Source organism: Chlorocebus sabaeus, chromosome X, assembly GCF_047675955.1.
Source record: "Chlorocebus sabaeus isolate Y175 chromosome X, mChlSab1.0.hap1, whole genome shotgun sequence".
Lineage (NCBI taxonomy): Eukaryota > Metazoa > Chordata > Mammalia > Primates > Cercopithecidae > Chlorocebus > Chlorocebus sabaeus.
This window is the reverse complement of record NC_132933.1, coordinates 121,463,715-121,483,819: the sequence shown is the minus strand read 5'-3', so window position 1 is coordinate 121,483,819 and position 20,105 is coordinate 121,463,715. Positions and strand designations below refer to the sequence as shown.

The 20,105-nt window shown below is 38.6% G+C and overlaps 1 protein-coding gene and 1 non-coding gene across 4 annotated transcripts in view; one reads left to right on the top strand and one right to left on the bottom strand.

The window, feature by feature from the left end:
- DMD (dystrophin) overlaps positions 1-20,105 on the bottom strand; it is a 2,258,239-nt gene that overhangs the window by 234,345 nt on the left and 2,003,789 nt on the right. For all 3 annotated transcript variants that reach the window (XM_037986581.2, XM_073013821.1, XM_073013822.1), the window contains one exon: positions 12,232-12,310. In XM_037986581.2, coding sequence (XP_037842509.2) covers positions 12,232-12,310 — 79 coding nt within the window. The remainder of the gene's footprint in view (positions 1-12,231; positions 12,311-20,105) is intronic.
- On the top strand, positions 11,867-11,972 carry LOC119620028 (U6 spliceosomal RNA). Its single transcript, XR_005236424.1, has one exon. It is a non-coding gene; the product is annotated as a U6 spliceosomal RNA (small nuclear RNA).

Genomic DNA, 20,105 nt, shown 5'->3' with positions numbered 1-20,105 from the left:
TTAAGGGAATTCTGGAACTTGGAAAATATTAAGAAAACCATGGATTCTTTTTACTGTTATAGAAGGATTTCTCCCTTTACCCAAATATATAGTGATCTTTCTTGGTGAGAAAAGTAGAATTCAGAATAAAAGACCAGAGAATTGAGATAATGGTCAGGAAAAATCTTTAAACTCTTTTTTTGGTCTTTGTTTTTTTTTTTTTATTTTTGTTCGTTTGTGTTTTTTTTTTTTTTTTTTTTTTTTGAGACAAAGTCTCTCTCTATTACCGAGGCTGGACTGCAGTGGCATGATCTCGGCTCACTGCAACCTCCACCTCCAGGGTTTAAGCCATTCTCCTGCCTCAGCCTCCTGAGTAGCTGGGATTACAGGCCCGTGCCACCACACCCAGCTAATTTTTGTATTTTTAGTACAGACGGGGTTTCACCATGTTGGCCAGGGTGGTCTTGAACTCCTGACCTCAAGTGATCTGCCCACCTTGGCCTCCCAAAGTGATGGGATTACAGGTGTGAGCCAACATGCCCAGAAAATCTTTAAACTCTTGAAAAGGAAAGGACAATATTCAGACTACTCCGCCAATGTACTTTAGTACTTGCTTAATGACAGACATATGAAGAGGCTGATAGTATACCTACGAACTATACATATATAATTATATATTAGTACATAATTTTAATAATTTAAATGCCAATTTCATTGTAAATTATATACATATTTAAAATCACACTATTAGAATTTCTCCTTTTTCTTGATTTAAGTTGTAGAAGTCAATTAGGAGTAGCAGTATATTAAAACTAGAAGTAAGGACAAGTTAGTGTCTATCAATGGAGAAGGGTCATATTTCACAATGCTTTTCTCTCCTTATTTTCTCTCAGATCTAAGATAAAAGAAACAATTTCTGTAACTAGTAGAGATTGGGCTACTGGGAAGAAACAGTGAATACTTTTTTTTTAGTAAAAGGCTGCCTCTGTCTTCTGATAAAAAAACAGACAGCTGGTAATGTAATTTCCAAATAATTTCCAAAGGGGAGTGTGTGTGTGTGTGTGTGTGTGTGTATGTGTGTGTGTGTCAGAGTGTGTGTGTGTGTGAGAGAGAGAGAGAGAGAGAGAGAATAAGATAAACAGAGACAGTAAGCATGTTTATGTTGGGGGTTGCAATTAGTAGCTCCTCCTTATTTTCCTTTTCTTTGTAATTTCCAAGCTTTACAAACCACCCTATTATTATTCACAATAACCTGAAAGCACATTACTAAACATGTATCAACTCAGGCCTGTCTAAAAAAAATATTAATTCAAATTCATTTAATATGAACTTAGAGGAATATTTAAAACATATTTTTATTCATTGGTAGGGGAAGCTGCTTTTACAGTAGCAAATATGTGACTTCAGAGATGTCCTGCTTAAAATAAGGTGATTTATCTTTTTTTTAAATTTAGGGTCAGGGTCTTGCTCTGTCACCCAGATTGGAGTGCAGGGGCGTGATGATGGATCACTGCAGTCTTGACCTCCTGGGTTCAAGTGAGCCTCCTGCCTCAGTTTCCCAAAGAATTGGGATTATAGGCATGAGCCACATCATGCCTGGCTCAAATATGGTTTGGATGGCACACCCCATTTCTGGTGCAATTTTCCAGAGGTAAGTCTGGCAATACACTTGAAAAGGCTTATGAATGTAAATATTCTTTAACACAACAATTCCACCTTAGGCATTTATCCGTAGAAAGAATCTGAGATATTTGTACAGGTATAAAAAGGATATTAGCCATAATGCTCGATATAATAAAAATTGTGAAATAATCTTAATATTGAGCAATTTAGAATTGTGTTGGTAAATTTGGTATAGACACAGAAGAGAGTATTAGTCAGTCATTAGAAAAATCACTCTGTAGAAGAATGTTTAAACACACGAAAATATTGTAAAGATAGTTTTAAGGGAAAATAGCAGGCCATAAAATGGTAGCATGTTTTTATCTGTGCATGGTTTGAAAGAAAAGAGAGAGGTCGGGCGTGGTGGCTCATGCCTGTAATCCCAACACTTTGGGAGGCCACAGTGGGTGGATTACTTGAGGCCACAAGTTAGAGACCAGCCTGGTCCACATAGTGAAACCTCGTTTCTACTAAAAATACAAAAAACTAGCCGAGCGTGGTTGCGTATTCCTGTAATCCCAGCTACTCGGGAGGCTGAGTCATGGGAATCACTAGAACCCAGGAGGGGGAGGTTGCAGTGAGCCGAGATTGCACTCTGTCTCAAAAAACAAATAAATTAAAAAATAAAAAAATAAAAAGATAGAACCTTGACACACACACCCCCCACAAGAGAAAGACAGAAAGCATATAAACCAAATGTATGATAGTGATTATCTCTGAGTCATTGGATTATGGATATTTTTTCTTTTGTTGTTTGTACTGTGTGCTTTCGAAATTTTTCTTGATGTGTATAGAGTACCTTTGTAATTTTAAAAAGGACAATGTAAAGAAACAATCCATCCTTAGTCTCACCGTCCTATTTCTTAAATATCCCTTAAACTAAGTTGGTATTTTCTTTATACCTGCAAGCAAAGCTTTTAAGCATATATTGATATTCCACATGGGCATCCAAGAGATTGATGACTTCCGGGGCTGGCTCCATTCACGCAGGTAGATCAGTCTCTTTATGAATGCCTGTGTCTAACAGGCCTGACCTTTCTGGAAGTGGGCACTGATGTGATATGGTTTGAAAGGTGTGAGAATGTTCCCCTTGGCCCCTCAAAGTTCCTTCCTCACAGCTCAGAACTTACGGCTGATGTTCTACCACCTCAGGCTTACAGATTTTCACACTAATAAAATGCAAATAACCCAGGAGAAGTGCACATTAAACTTTACCTATCACCTGGGTTAAATGAGTATATCATTTTCTGAAAACAGGTTTTAATGGGTAAGACATGGGAATTCAGAGGGGGAGTCAGAGAGGAGAAAATATGAATGAATGGGAATTCAGAGGGGGAGTCAGAGAGAAGAAAATATGTCAGAGGGGGAGTCAGAGAGAAGAAAATATGAACGAATATTCCTGGTGTCAGAGGAGTAATTAATATTCATAATAGTACTATTTTTTAATTTATGGTTTGTGAGTAGCTTAGGAGTATGTTATCACATTTAATCTCAATTAAATCAAATAGAATGGCTGTCACCAAGGCAAGTTAAGTAGACCAGAGATTTGGAAAGATGCAGAAGACAAAATCTGTAGCCTTTATCATTTTTCTAGAGCCGTTCCTAAAAGCCACGATCCCACTCCTTTAGATAAACTGCTTTAACTTATCCCTTTTTCTTGGCAACTCCAAAGCATTGTGAAACTGTGTCCAAATAACTAGACCGCAGGCGGATAACAAAGTTAGAGCCAGTTCAGAAAATAAGATACTTCTTAATCTATTATCAATGTATGACAAAAACACAGGACCAACACCTTCCAGGAAATTTTGTTCAAAAGACAACAGCCAACTGAAGACACACATGACAGCATCTACTCAAATACTTTAAAGTATTTGTGAGCGTGGATCTTTTTATTAACCCATGGAGAATGGAAAAGAAAGGAAATGATCAGAAAATGGCAATGAAAGAATGTGGCAGAAGAATGGAGATCATACAGAATTACCTCCTCTCTATAAAATACATAAATTAAGTAAAATTACAGTGTGATGCTTAAAAACACAGACTCTGGGGCCAACTTCTTGGGTTTGAATCCTGGCTCTCTCATCTACTAGCTGTATGAATGTGTGCCTCAGTTTCTTCATCATTGAAATAGGTATAATAATGGTACCTACCTTAAGGGATTGCTATAAGGATTAAACTAGTTAAAATCTGTAACATTGCTAGGCACAAAGTAATTGCTTAAAAATGATGGATAAACCCTCATACATACTCACATATGACCATAAGGAAATATATCAGAATGCTAATAGATGTTAACTCCATGTGGTAAAGTATGGCTTTTTTTTTTTTTTATTTTTTTTTATTTTTTTTTATTTTTTTTAAAATTTATTTATTATTATTAAACTTCAAGTTGTAGGGTACATGTGCACAACGTGCAGGTTTGCTACATATGTATACTTGTGCCATGTTGGTGTGCTGCACCCATCAACTCGTCATTTACATCAGGTATAACTCCCAATGCAATCCCTCCCCCCTCCCCCCTCCCCATGATAGGCCCCGGTGTGTGATGTTCCCCTTCCCGAGTCCAAGTGATCTCATTGTTCAGTTCCCACCTATGAGTGAGAACATGCGGTGTTTGGTTTTCTGTTCTTGTGATAGTTTGCTAAGAATGATGGTTTCCAGCTGCATCCATGTCCCTACAAAGGACACAAACTCATCCTTTTTTATGGCTGCATAGTATTCCATGGTGTATATGTGCCACATTTTCTTAATCCAATCTGTCACTGATGGACATTTGGGTTGATTCCAAGTCTTTGCTATTGTGAATAGTGCTGCAATAAACATACGTGTGCATGTGTCCTTATAGCAGCATAATTTATAATCCTTTGGGTATATACCCAGTAATGGGATGGCTGGGTCATATGGTACATCTAGTTCTAGATCCTTGAGGAATCGCCATACTGTTTTCCATAATGGTTGAACTAGTTTACAATCCCACCAACAGTGTAAAAGTGTTCCTATTTCTCCACATCCTCTCCAGCACCTGTTGTTTCCTGACTTTTTAATGATCGCCATTCTAACTGGTGTGAGATGGTATCTCATTGTGGTTTTGATTTGCATTTCTCTGATGGCCAGTGATGATGAGCATTTTTTCATGTGTCTGTTGGCTGTATGAATGTCTTCTTTTGAGAAATGTCTGTTCATATCCTTTGCCCACTTTTGGATGGGGTTGTTTGTTTTTTTCTTGTAAATTTGTTTGAGTTCTTTGTAGGTTCTGGATATTAGCCCTTTGTCAGATGAGTAGATTGCAAAAATTTTCTCCCATTCTGTAGGTTGCCTGTTCACTCTGATGGTAGTTTCTTTTGCTGTGCAGAAGCTCTTTAGTTTGATGAGATCCCATTTGTCAATTTTGGCTTTTGCTGCCGTTGCTTTTGGTGTTTTAGACATGAAGTCTTTGCCCATGCCTATGTCCTGAATGGTACTACCTAGGTTTTCCTCTAGGATTTTTATGGTATTAGGTCTAACATTTAAGTCTCTAATCCATCTTGAATTAATTTTCGCATAAGGAGTAAGGAAAGGATCCAGTTTCAGCTTTCTACTTATGGCTAGCCAGTTTTCCCAGCACCATTTATTAAATAGGGAATCCTTTCCCCATTTCTTGTTTCTCTCAGGTTTGTCAAAGATCAGATGGCTGTAGATGTGTGGTATTATTTCTGAGGACTCTGTTGTGTTCCATTGGTCTATATCTCTGTTTTGGTACCAGTACCATGCTGTTTTGGTTACTGTAGCCTTGTAGTATAGTTTGAAGTCAGGTAGCGTGATGCCTCCAGCTTTGTTCTTTTGACTTAGGATTGTCTTGGAGATGCGGGCTCTTTTTTGGTTCCATATGAACTTTAAAGCAGTTTTTTCCAATTCTGTGAAGAAGCTCATTGGTAGCTTGATGGGGATGGCATTGAATCTATAAATTACCTTGGGCAGTATGGCCATTTTCACGATATTGATTCTTCCTATCCATGAGCATGGTATGTTCTTCCATTTGTTTGTGTCCTCTTTGATTTCACTGAGCAGTGGTTTGTAGTTCTCCTTGAAGAGGTCCTTTACATCCCTTGTAAGTTGGATTCCTAGGTATTTTATTCTCTTTGAAGCAATTGTGAATGGAAGTTCATTCCTGATTTGGCTCTCTGTTTGACTGTCACTGGTGTATAAGAATGCTTGTGATTTTTGCACATTAATTTTGTATCCTGAGACTTTGCTGAAGTTGCTGATCAGCTTAAGGAGATTTTGGGCTGAGACAATGGGGTTTTCTAAATATACAATCATGTCGTCTGCAAACAGGGACAATTTGACTTCTTCTTTTCCTAACTGAATACCCTTGATTTCTTTCTCTTGCCTGATTGCCCTAGCCAGAACTTCCAACACTATGTTGAATAGGAGTGGTGAGAGAGGGCATCCCTGTCTTGTGCCAGTTTTCAAAGGGAATTTTTCCAGTTTTTGCCCATTCAGTATGATATTGGCTGTGGGTTTGTCATAAATAGCTCTTATGATTTTGAGGTACGTTCCATCAATACCGAATTTATTGAGCGTTTTTAGCATGAAGGGCTGTTGAATTTTGTCAAAAGCCTTTTCTGCATCTATTGAGATAATGATGTGGTTCTTGTCTTTGGTTCTGTTTATATGCTGGATTATGTTTATTGATTTGCGAATGTTGAACCAGCCTTGCATCCCAGGGATGAAGCCCACTTGATCATGGTGGATAAGCTTTTTGATGTGCTGCTGAATCCGGTTTGCCAGTATTTTATTGAGGATTTTTGCATCGATGTTCATCAGGGATATTGGTCTAAAATTCTCTTTTTTTGTTGTGTCTCTGCCAGGCTTTGGTATCAGGATGATGTTGGCCTCATAAAATGAGTTAGGGAGGATTCCCTCTTTTTCTATTGATTGGAATAGTTTCAGAAGGAATGGTACCAGCTCCTCCTTGTACCTCTGGTAGAATTCAGCTGTGAATCCATCTGGTCCTGGACTTTTTTTGGTTGGTAGGCTATTAATTATTGCCTCAATTTCAGAGCCTACTATTGGTCTATTCAGGGATTCAACTTCTTCCTGGTTTAGTCTTGGAAGAGTGTAAGTGTCCAGGAAATTATCCATTTCTTCTAGATTTTCCAGTTTATTTGCGTAGAGGTGTTTATAGTATTCTCTGATGGTAGTTTGTATTTCTGTGGGGTCGGTGGTGATATCCCCTTTATCATTTTTAATTGCGTCGATTTGATTCTTCTCTCTTTTCTTCTTTATTAGTCTTGCTAGTGGTCTGTCAATTTTGTTGATCTTTTCAAAAAACCAACTCCTGGATTCATTGATTTTTTGGAGGGTTTTTTGTGTCTCTATCTCCTTCAGTTCTGCTCTGATCTTAGTTATTTCTTGCCTTCTGCTAGCTTTTGAATGTGTTTGCTCTTGCTTCTCTAGTTCTTTTAATTGCGATGTTAGAGTGTCAATTTTAGATCTTTCCTGCTTTCTCTTGTGGGCATTTAGTGCTATAAATTTCCCTCTACACACTGCTTTAAATGTGTCCCAGAGATTCTGGTATGTTGTATCTTTGTTCTCATTGGTTTCAAAGAACATCTTTATTTCTGCCTTCATTTCGTTATGTACCCAGTAGTCATTCAGGAGCAGGTTGTTCAGTTTCCATGTAGTTGAGCGGTTTTGATTGAGTTTCTTAGTCCTGAGTTCTAATTTGATTGCACTGTGGTCTGAGAGACAGTTTGTTATAATTTCTGTTCTTGTACATTTGCTGAGGAGTGCTTTACTTCCAATTACGTGGTCAATTTTGGAGTAAGTACGATGTGGTGCTGAGAAGAATGTATATTCTGTTGATTTGGGGTGGAGAGTTCTATAGATGTCTATTAGGTCTGCTTGCTGCAGAGATGAGTTCAATTCCTGGATATCCTTGTTAACTTTCTGTCTCGTTGATCTGTCTAATGTTGACAGTGGAGTGTTGAAGTCTCCCATTATTATTGTATGGGAGTCTAAGTCTCTTTGTAAGTCTCTAAGGACTTGCTTTATGAATCTGGGTGCTCCTGTATTGGGTGCATATATATTTAGGATAGTTAGCTCTTCCTGTTGAATTGATCCCTTTACCATTATGTAATGGCCTTCTTTGTCTCTTTTGATCTTTGATGGTTTAAAGTCTGTTTTATCAGAGACTAGTATTGCAACCCCCGCTTTTTTTTGTTCTCCATTAGCTTGGTAAATCTTCCTCCATCCCTTTATTTTGAGCCTATGTATGTCTCTGCGTGTGAGATGGGTCTCCTGAATACAGCAGACTGATGGGTCTTGACTCTTTATCCAGTTTGCCAGTCTGTGTCTTTTAATTGGAGCATTTAGTCCATTTACATTTAAGGTTAAGATTGTTATGTGTGAACTTGATCCTGCCATTATGATATTAACTGGTTATTTTGCTCGTTAGTTGATGCAGTTTCTTCCTAGCCTTGATGGTCTTTACATTTTGGCATGTTTTTGCAATGGCTGGTACCGGTTGTTCCTTTCCATGTTTAGTGCTTCCTTCAGGGTCTCTTGTAAGGCAGGCCTAGTGGTGACAAAATCTCTAAGCATTTGCTTATCTGTAAAGGATTTTATTTCTCCTTCACTTATGAAACTTAGTTTGGCTGGATATAAAATTCTGGGTTTAAAATTCTTTTCTTTAAGAATGTTGAATATTGGCCCCCACTCTCTTCTGGCTTGAAGAGTTTCTGCCGAGAGATCTGCTGTTAGTCTGATGGGCTTCCCTTTGTGGGTAACCCGACCTTTCTCTCTGGCTGCCCTTAAGATTTTTTCCTTCATTTCAACTTTGGTGAATCTGGCAATTATGTGTCTTGGAGTTGCTCTTCTCGAGGAGTATCTTTGTGGTGTTCTCTGTATTTCCTGGATTTGAATGTTGGCCTGCTCTACTAGGTTGGGGAAGTTCTCCTGGATGATATCCTGAAGAGTGTTTTCCAACTTGGTTCCATTTTCCCCCTCACTTTCAGGCACCCCAATCAGACGTAGATTTGGTCTTTTTACATAATCCCATACTTCTTGCAGGCTTTGTTCATTTCTTTTTCTTCTTTTTTCTTTTGGTTTCTCTTCTCGCTTCATTTCATTCATTTGATCCTCCATCGCTGACATTCTTTCTTCCAGTTGATCGAGACGGTTACTGAAGCTTGTGCATTTGTCACGTATTTCTCGTGCCATGGTTTTCGTCTCTTTCATTTCGTTTGTGAGCTTCTCTGCATTAATTACTCTAGCCATCAATTCTTCCACTTTTTTTTCAAGATTTTTAGTTTCTTTGCGCTGGGTACGTAATTCCTCCTTTAGCTCTGAGAAATTTGATGGACTGAAGCCTTCTTCTCTCATCTCGTCGAAGTCATTCTCCGTCCAGCTTTGATCCATTGCTGGCGATGAGCTGCGCTCCTTTGCCGGGGGAGATGCGCTCTTATTTTTTGAATTTCCAGCTTTTCTGCCCTGCTTTTTCCCCATCTTTGTGGTTTTATCTGCCTCTGGTCTTTGATGATGGTGATGTACTGATGGGGTTTTGGTGTAGGTGTCCTTCCTGTTTGATAGCTTTCCTTCTAACAGTCAGGATCCTCAGCTGTAGGTTGTAGCTGTAGGAGATTGCTTGAGGTCCACTCCAGACCCTGTTTGCCTGGGTATCAGCAGCAGAGGCTGCAGAAGATAGAATATTTCTGAACAGCGAGTGTACCTGTCTGATTCTTGCTTTGGAATCTTCCTCTCAGGGGTGTACTCCACCCTGTGAGGTGTGGGGTGTCAGACTGCCCCTAGTGGGGGATGTCTCCCAGTTAGGCTACTCAGGGGTCAGGGACCCAACTTGAGCAGGCAGTCTGTCCCTTCTCAGATCTCAACCTCCGTGTTGGGAGATCCACTGCTCTCTTCAAAGCTGTCAGACAGAGTCGTTTGCGTCTGCAGAGCTGCTGCGTTTGTTATTATTTACTGTGCCCTGTCCCCAGAGGTGGAGTCTACAGAGACAGGCAGGTTTCCTTGAGCTGCTGTGAGCTCCACCCAGTTCGAGCTTCCCAGCAGCTTTGTTTACCTACTTAAGCCTCAGCAATGGCGGGCGCCCCTCCCCCAGCCTCGCTGCTGCCTTGCCGGTAGATCACAGACGGCTGTGCTAGCAATGAGGGAGGCTCCGTGGGTGTGGGCCACTCCCGGCCAGGTGTGGGATATGATCTCCTGGTGTGCCTGTCTGCTTAAAGCGCAGTATTGGGGTGGGAGTTACCCGATTTTCCAGGTGTTGTGTGTCTCAGTTCCCCTGGCTAGGAAAAGGGATTCCCTTCCCCCTTGCGCTTTCCAGGTGAGGCAATGCCTCGCCCTGCTTCAGCTCTCGCTGGTCGGGCTGCAGCAGCTGACCAGCACCAATCGTCTGGCACTCCCCAGTGAGATGAACCCAGTACCTCAGTTGAAAATGCAGAAATCGCCGGTTGTCTGTGTCGCTCGCGCTGGGAGTTGGAGACTGGAGCTGTTCCTATTCGGCCATGTTCAGTATGGCTTTTTAAATACCAAAAAACTCAACACATATACTTTTATAATCAAATAAAAAGTGTTATAAATTAATATTAATCAGAGGAAAACAGGTGCTTGCCAATTTAATATGCATTATTGTATAAATATGATTCTTTAATACTCAAACTCTCAGTTAACTAAGGTTATTTCTCTTAGTATTAATTATAAAAACATAATTAATAAAATGGTAAAACCAGTAAATAAAAAGAATGACTAGAGGTCAAGGACAAAAGGAGAATACAAGGCTCACGAATGTAATCCCAGCACTTTGGGAGGCCAAGGTGAGTGGATCACTTGAGATCAGGAGCTCGAGACCAGCCTGATCAACATGGTGAAGCCTTATCTCTACTAAAAAATACAAAAGTTATCCGGGCCTGGTGGTGTACGTCTGTAGTCCCAGCTACTCAGGAGGCTGAGGCAGGAGAGTTGTTTGAACCTGGGAGGCGGAGGTTGCAGTGAGCCAAGAGCACACCACTGTACTGCAGCCTGGGTGACAGAATGAGGCTCCCTCTCAAAAAAAAAAAAAAAAAAGGATACAAATAGTTAGGGAAAGGAAATACCCATAGGCTGAGGTTTCAAATTTGGAGGCAAAGTATTTATTTATTTATTTATTATTGGTACATAAAATTTTACATATTTATGAGGTAACATGATATTTTACTAGCATAGAATGCATAATGATCAAGTCAGGGTATTTGAGGCGTCCATCACCTTGAGTATTTGTCATTTCTATGTATTGGGAACAATTCAAGCCCTTTCTTCTTGATACTTTGAAATATACAACACATTGTCGTTAACTATAGTCACTCTATTCTGCCGTCAAATGATATAACTTATTCCTTCTATCTAACTGGATGTTTGTACCCATTAACCAACCTCTCTTTATCTCCCCCTCTACCCACACACCTTTCCCAGCCACTAGTATCCATCATTCTAGTCTATGTTTATGAGATCAATTTTTTTTTAGCTTCCACAAGAGTAAGAACATGAGATTTTTGTCTTTCTGTGCCGGGGTTGTTTCACTTAACATAGTGACCTCCAGTCCCATCCATGTTGCTGTGAATGATGTAGTTTCATTCTTGTAGTGTTTCATTGTGTATAGATACCACATATTCTTTATCCATTCATCTGTTGATATACACTTAGGTTGATTTCACATCTTTGCTGTTGTAAACAGTGCTGCGATAAGCATACAAGTGCAGGTACCCTTTTGATACACTGATTTCTTAGCTTTGGGATAGATAACCAGTAGTGGGATTGCCAGATGGTAAGGTAGTTCTATTTATAGTTTCTTGAGAAATCTTCATACTGTTACTAATTTACTGTTACATTTTCACCAACACCGTAAAAGAGTTCCCTTTCTTCACATTCTCACCAGAATCTGTTATTTTTTGTCTTTTGAATAATAGCCATTCTAATTGGGGTAAGATGATATATCATGTGGTCTTGATTTGCATTTCCCTGGTGATTAGTGATGTTGAGCATTTTTTCATATACCTGTTGGCCATTTGTATGCCTTCTTTTGAGAATTGTCATTTATTTCATAAGGCAGGGAGTATTTAATGAATTATTTAGAGATAAAGAATTACAGAATCACAGTAACACATATTGAATGATCATATTATAATTACATGATATCATAATTATTAGCTTTATGAACTGAACTGGTAGGCAGAAATTAAAAACTCAAAGGTATGTGTTTGCTTCAGCAGCCCATATACTAACATTGGAATGATACAGAGAATATTAGCATGGCTCCTGAGCAAAGTGTTCCATACTTTTCAAAAAGACTCAAAAATATTAATGAAGTTAACATTTGAGAATATATTGCAGGAAACAATTATGCATTAGCTGAAGACTGGGCAAAATGATCCAGTTGGGCTTCTTCTTCCTACCCTTCTAAATTTATCAACCAAGTTATATTTCAGGATGATTTATGCTTCTACTACATCTGACAGAGATTATTATAATTCAACTCTTAATTCTTTTGTTTTTTCAACTGTTAATTCTTATTAATCAAGATGCAATAAAGTTAAGTGATAAAAGCTGAAAATGACTTACTGGAAAGAAAGTGCTGAGACGCTGGGCCAAAGTCCCTGTGAGCTTCATGCAGCTGCCTGACTCGGTCCTCCACGGCCACCTGGGAGGAAAAGGAGAGAAATGATGTTCTCTCATTCTATATAATGAGGAACAATTAAAACAATGTATCCTTTCTGATAAGACACTTTGAGTCTCCAAGGCTGACAACACTAAAGCAACAATTCATAGCCCTAGCCCTAGTTTTAATATCCACTTACCGTATATAGTATCCCAGACTCGTTTTTATCAATCCAAGGCCAAACACAAAGGATTTCCTCTCTCAACAATGTTAAAATAAGATTTTTTTTTTTTTTTTACAGTCAACTCATTGGCAGCCACAAATGAACTACTGCTTCAATTAGTACCATAAAAAAATACAAATCTTTACTTTCACAGAAACATTAGGGAGGGTGCCATTTGGTATAGGTGACTACAGAATCTCAGAAATGACATGTCTTGTCTTTAAGTCTTAGTCTATTGTTTTTGACAAATTTTTAAAGAAGTAATATTGATGAATAGGTAATAAACCATTGAGTGATATTTAATTATTGATAATTAGCAATTAACCAATGGTTGATTAATATTTAATTAGGGACTGGGCACAGTGACTCATGCCTGTAATCCCAGCACTTTGGGAGGCCAAGGCAGGCAGATCACTTGAGGTCAGAAGTTCAAGACCAGCCTGGCCAATATGGTGAAACCCCGTCTCTACTACAAATACAAAAAGTAGTCGGGTGTGGTGGTGCACGCCTGTAGTCCCAGCTCCTCAGGAGGCTGAGGCAGGAGGGAGGCCGCAGTGAGCAGAGATCGTGCCACTGCACTCCAGCCTGGGCGACAGAGTGAAACTCCATCTCAAAAAAAAAAAAAAAAAAATTAATTAAATATCAAAGAAGTACAGACAAGGCTTAAATTTGGGATAAAACAGGGTGGATAGTAAGATAAAACTAATTTTCAGATTTCAGTTTTCAGTGGTCTTGGAAATTATTGAGAAGTATACCTTTAGGTGGCATGCAGTGAAAACCGCCATTCTTTTTTTCCTATTAGGTTTTTCTATAATATATTGACACAGTGTGCTGTCAACTTAGTGAATTCTATTCTTGGGGGGGGGGGAAGGAATAATTTTACGGGTGAAATACTATACTTAGTTATTTGGCATTTTGCCAACCCAATATAAGTGGTGGCTCCAGGCATCCTAGCCCTCTAACTCTGGATTTTGATTTGGTTGTGAACAGTCCATGCTAAACTAGGGGTCAATCAGAGCTTGCACAGAGCAATCGGAACTCAGGGGATAGTTCTTGTGGTGTGCAGAATTCCCAAGAGGTAAAAATCGATGTTAATCTCATCAGAAAAGTGGCTCAGGTAGTCTGGTCTCAAACCAACTCTGGCCTTCCAATATCAATTAAGTGCCTAGTGTATATCCAGAACAATCTCATTTTTTCACTCTCCCTAGCCTTGCCCATTTTGCTTGGCCCAAATACTTGGATAACCAAGTGGAGTTCCCCTAAAATGCAGGATTTGCTTTATTTTATCTACACAAAAGCATAAGGGACATATGAAACCTCCCTTCCCAACCTTATGACCCTGCGCTCCCAAACTCTACCTGCTAAGCCCACCAAAACTACCTGTCTATCCCGCACTATTCCATCCAATGTAACTCTTGTGTGTGGCTTCTTCATGCTGCTCCTTCTCTCGGCAATGCTCTTACCCCACTTCTCTCCCAGATCAATGCTGTGAGTGTTTATATGCTTACTTCCCCATCTCCAGGGTTAGAATTAATGGTTTCCTCAGCATTCTAACAGTATGTGGTTTATACTTGAAGCACTTCTATCATACAATTCATTTGAATTATATGGACAGGTCTCTTGCAATAGATTGTAAACTTCTTGATAGCAGGGACTATTTTTTGTTTACCTTTGTCTTTGAATGTCTCCAACCCTTTCTGCAGGAGGCACAGAACCCTGCACATAGTAAACGGTAGCAAATATTTGTTAAATGACTAGTTGACCAAACAAACGGATAAATGAGTAAATGTGGTACGTGTGTGTGTGTGTGTGTGTGTGAGAGAGAGAGAGAGAGAGAGAGAGAGAGAGAGAGAGAGAGAGAGAAGAGAAGAGATGCGGAACAAACAAGAATACCTACTCACACTGACTGCACTGACTGCAGGTCTGTAATGGTTAATTCTGTGTCAAGTTGACTGGACTATGGGGTGCCCAGGTAAACCACTATTTCTGGGTTTGTCTGGGTGTGTCTTGTGCAGACAAGATTAGCATTTAGTTCAGCGGATTCAGTAGATTGCCCTCCGCAATGTGGGTGGGCATCATCCTATCAGTTGAGGTCCTAAACAGAACAAAAAGGCATGTTCCTTTTTTCCCTGCAGGCCTGCTTGAGCTGGGATGTCAGTCTTCCCCTGCCCTTGGACTGGGATTTACATCATCAACTCCCCTGGTTCTTAGGCTTTCAGACTGAGACTGTAATTACACTATCAATTTTCCTGGCTCTCTAACTTGCAGACAGCAGGTCATGGGACTTCTTAGTTTCCAACTGCATGAGACAATACTTGATTTTATATATCCACATCCACATATACATACATATATATACACACACACATATACATACGTACATACATATGTATATTGTTGCTTCTATTTCTCTGGAGAACCTTGACTAATCAATGTCCCTGGGTAAATTATTCTTAACTTTCCTTATCAGTAAAATGTGGGCAGTAATATAACTTATAGAGTTCTGTGGGAATTAAATAAGATGATACATGTAAAGCACTTAGCCTAGTTTCTATCATGTAGTAATTGCTCAATAAATGTCACCAGCTACTGTTCTTGCTGCTATTATGGTAAATAAAAGGAGAGGAATAGGCCAGGCATGGTGACTCACACCTGTAATCCCAGCACTTTGGGAGGCCGAGGCAGGTGGATCACTTGAGGTCAGGAGTTCGAGACCAGTCTGGCCAACATGATGAAACCCCGTCTCTACTAAAAATACAAAAACTAGCTGGGTGTGGTGGTGAGCATTTGTAATCCCAGCCACTCAGGAAGCTGAGGCAGGAGAATTGCTTGACACTGAGAGGTGGAGGTTGCAGTGCACCGAGATCATGTCACTGCACTCCAGCCTGGGCGACAGAACAAGATTCCATCTCAAAAAAAAAAAAAAAAAGGAAAACAGGAGCGCAATAGTCTATAATGTGCAGGGTACCACATACAATACAAGAATGGCTAATATTTATTAAGCAATACATGCATGACAATATGAATTATGTTATTTCATCTTTATAGTAACTCTGCAATAGGAGTTAATATTATTCTCCCCACTTCATTGATGTGAAAACTGAGGCATGAGAGGTTATAAAAAAAAAAAAAAACTTGCCTAAGCTTCAGTAGTTAGTAAATTGGCAGAGCTCAGATTCAAACTCATTCAGTCTGGGTCTTGCTCTTAACTGTTATCCTGAAGATTAAAGTTGAAAAAAAGTATTTTATAAATACTTAATAAGTAATTTGCTTTTTAATTTCTTTATTTTCAATGAGTTTATTGAATGCAGACCAATTCTAGTGTGCATATCTATGAAACTTCAGTTGTTCAATGTATTTTATGGCCCAATGTATTTTATGGCCCAATGCAAGGTCAATTCCTGGTCTTGAAGAATGTGATATCATAAGATCACAGAGAAAGGTTGTGGGAAAACGCATGCAAATAAATGTTTGGCATATGTCATTATTTCTAAATTTAGAATGGGTCATTCCATAAATAAATCAATCTAGAGATAAATGTGAGTGTTTTGGGGTAGGGAGGAGAAGATGAGGATGCCATATGGGAGTGGACACTGATCAGAAATCTTTTCACATACTGAGAAAGAAATCTCAAGGAGAAGATGTAGATGGTAAAGGAATATGACCGTGCCATAGGCCACTTTCTCTAGTAAGAATGTTAGTTTCATAGGGACTGAGCCGATGCAGCATCAAAGTTCATTCTAGACTCCCAATCTCTGAAGAATTTTGCCTTCTTATACAAGGAGAGCTCCAGTGGTAGTTTCCAGTGTACACTCAATATTGCCAGATTTTAAAATGAGATCAAAGTGAATTTCCATCTTCGTAACTCAAATTTAAGAGAAGGCATGACAGTGAGAAGAATTAAGCATAAAATATTTCTTTCCACAAATTATCATTGGAGAAAAGTTTTGTGTGGATTGAATGCACAACTGGCTAAATAAAGAAATAAATTTATGAAGGAGAAAATCTTGAAAGCAACCAAGGTCCTCGAAAGCTTTAGCTTGAGACTTAGGAATGAAGCGCTTTATTTTGTGAGCAATTATGCAAGGAAATGAAATTTGATAATCTATTAAAACGAGAGCCTCCATGCATTAGATCTTTCTAACTGGCTGTATTTTAAATCAATATAACCGTAGTATATACAAAACAGGAAGCAAAAGCCAGAAATTATATACCTGTATCTTATGTTATGGCACAATCAGTTCTTTCCTTGGTGGTTTATTCATTATATAAGTATTTGTTAATATTGAAAGAGATAGTCAAAAAACAAATGCTATAGTCCCTGATCTCTGCAAGTGTAAAGGTTTGGAGGTAAGAAATTGTGACAAGCTGAAGAAAGGCTTGGGGCTGCAGAACAGTGGTGTTGAGGACGATAGTGAGATATAATTAGTTAGTCATGTTGAAAGCAGATGATGCAAAGCAAGGTGTTCCGGACTCTGAGGCTCAAGATTTACCCTGCAGGCAAAGAGAACCACTGAAAATTTCTGTGACATGACTCACTATTTTAGAGGAAAGTTAGAGTTTGGGAAGATCGGTATGGTGTAAAACAGATTCGAAAGGGCACCTGAGACTGAGATCAGAAAGAGGCTGCTGTAATTTACTAGACTTGGGGTGATATGCATTAGAATTAAGGCTGTATTGTATTGAATGTAAAAGAAGGTACATGTTAGAAGGATTTTGAAAGCAGGAAGAACTATCCAATTTGGTGCTGGAGATTAATTTCTGAAGAAGCAAATAAACTCTTGGATTTCCAGTAAGGAAGACTGGGAGAATGAAGATATTGCTGATGGCAATATGAAAAACAGAAAACGGAGAAATAGCATATGTGTATATGAATTCATTTGGAATATAATAAATTTGTCCTAACAGTGAAACATTTAACTGGAGATGTCATGTATAGCCAGTTAGAGATGAACAATTTGTCTCAGCAATTAAAGAAAGGAAAGGGAAGTGAGACTAAAGGGGATAAGAGTGAGCTTTGGAAGGGGAGCCAAGAAAGAAGATATAAAGGAGTTTAAATAGAATGATTTAAACAGCCAGGAGGAACCCAATCTCTTCTGAATTAATAGGGCATGTCTATGTTTCCTTTTATAAAAGTAATATAAATATAACATCTTTTTGGGAGCATACATCCTGTTTTAACTATTAGATCATAGATCACGAAGGCTTAGAACTGGAAGAAACCTTGATTGATACACGAGGGTCTATTCTTCAGAACTATCCCAGATGGGCAGAAAACTGCCATCTGGTCCATGAGTACTCATAATCTAGGTTGCAGCAATTCTTCAGTAAAAGCATGTCAGGAGAAAAAGGTCCTTTTTTTATATGTTCCATGAGGACAGGGACACATCTTTCCCTACTAAATCATCAGTGAGTAGCACAGTACCTGGCATATAATAGGTGCTAAATTAATATTAGTTGAATGAATTAATGTACTGTTTATTCATGGATCTTTACCATAACAACTATATTTTAAATGAATAATTTCTTTTTCAAGATCCCTGACACAAGCTTTTGAAAAACTTCCCTCCCTCCCTTCTTCCTTTCCTTTTCTTCTTTCCTCCTTTTCTTCCTTTCTTCCATTTTTGATGATGAAAGTAAAAAAAGAAAAGAAGAAAACCATTTAGATTCAATTTTGCCTATAATACTAGATTTAAAAATGTTAAACAGCAATTTATAAAACAACCCTGAAGTCCAAATCTCCTCCACATTTGTTTTACTCTAGTTTTTAAATAATCATATTTGAGATTTGAGAGTTATGAGGGCTATATATTATTCTCCTTTGCCTTCTCATTTTGGATGAGTTCTGTAGACAGTGTACTGTTTGCAGAGACCTTCCTTTTTTAGCTTCAGTAGGAAATATCACTACATTCATTCAAAAGATATTTACTAGAATGTAAGTTTATTGTCCACGAAGACAGAGATCTTATCTGTCTTGTTAAGGATTTATCACAATGCCTAGTACATAGAAGAGATCAAGAAACACTGAATGGGTGAATGAATGAAAGGTTTTTTGAGTTCCTCTTATCTGTTAGGCACTGTGATAAGTACGAACACGGTAGATTTGAAAGTGTAATTTTGGGTATAATGAATGAGCACCAAATCATCCAACTAAATTATGATATGACACACACTCTTAATTCCAAGCTGTGACTGTTTCCCAAAGCTCAGTCCATCCCTCTGTGTATTGTGAAAGATAGCTTTATTTCATTTTTTCTTCATCATTGCTTTTAAATAAACCAAAAATATAAAAGAAAGAAAGAAAAAGGACCGATAACAACATGGCGGCTCTTAGAAATATTTCAAATAAATTTATCTAAATGTAAATGTTGGTTCTTTAACTTCGTTTTAGATTCTCAAGGGCTTCTACTTTGTCTTTTGACCTTTCTGTTAATTACTCTGCTTTGAAGTTTTATCTTCACTAGAAGTTCAGGAGAGACAAGCATTACCTCCCCATGTGGAAATACATTGCTAGGCAATGTGGTTTCTTCCTAGCGTCCAAGCTATGTCTTACTGATACTACATACATAAATCATGTTTACTCCAGTTTAGGGAAAATATGTAACTAGGAATGTATGTTTTGATTTTCTGGTTCTCACTGTGTCTAGACCCTTGATAAATATCCATGGGAATGTAAGAAACAGACATAACACTTACACAAATCAGCCTATGAAAACAAAAACAAAAGTAAAAGACAAACAAAAACTCTTCTTGTGCTGTGGTGCTAGTAAATAAACCACACATATGCACACAAATGACTCTCCAGTCTATTCATGAGTTTTTGTCCTGAAGTTTTTCAGTTTGTACAGTTTTTGTGTGCATGTGTCTGTGTTGGGGGAGGAACTTCCTCATTCATTCTCACTCCCAAATCCTCACAAGTAACACTGATAAATACATGCCCAAACATTATCCTGGAAACTCTCTTGAGACTGATTACAGTTTCAGTTAAAATCCTTTTAACTAATGGCAATCCCTTTCAGTTAAAATCCATTATTCTTCTAATTCTGATTATTTTGAGTTGTAACTGGGAAAAAAAAAAAGGTCTGAGATAAGTTCTAGTCTTGATTTCGAACTCTCCTGGGCCTCCCAGAGTGCTGAGATTACAGGCACGAGCCACCTCTACCGGCCGTCTTCTGGAATGAAGGTTTGTGATAGGTATAGCTCTGTGGCAAACCATCCTGGGCTTGTTGAATGCAAAGATTGACTGAATTGTCTTTCCTTTGAGTTTATTTCTGTGCTTTCTTGACATTAGGGCACTTAGGAGTTAAACAGTGTTTCTTGTGTTTGACTTTAGGATAGATCACAGCAAAGCAACTAGTGCTAACATGGCACTCACTCTGAGTAGGAGCATAATTATTAGTTGATTTTGTGTGATTTATGGCACGGATACTAATGCGTGCCATGTGAGACCATCCTTAATCTACCTTTTAACGTTCCTGTATCGTAGCTTTTTTTCCTTCCATTTTATATTTCTGTGCTGACTTCTTTCTTAATCTGACTCCTTTTTTTATTCCCTCCTTTTTCTTTCCTTTCTCCTCCACCCCTCTCCCTTTATTATGTTCTATACAATCTACC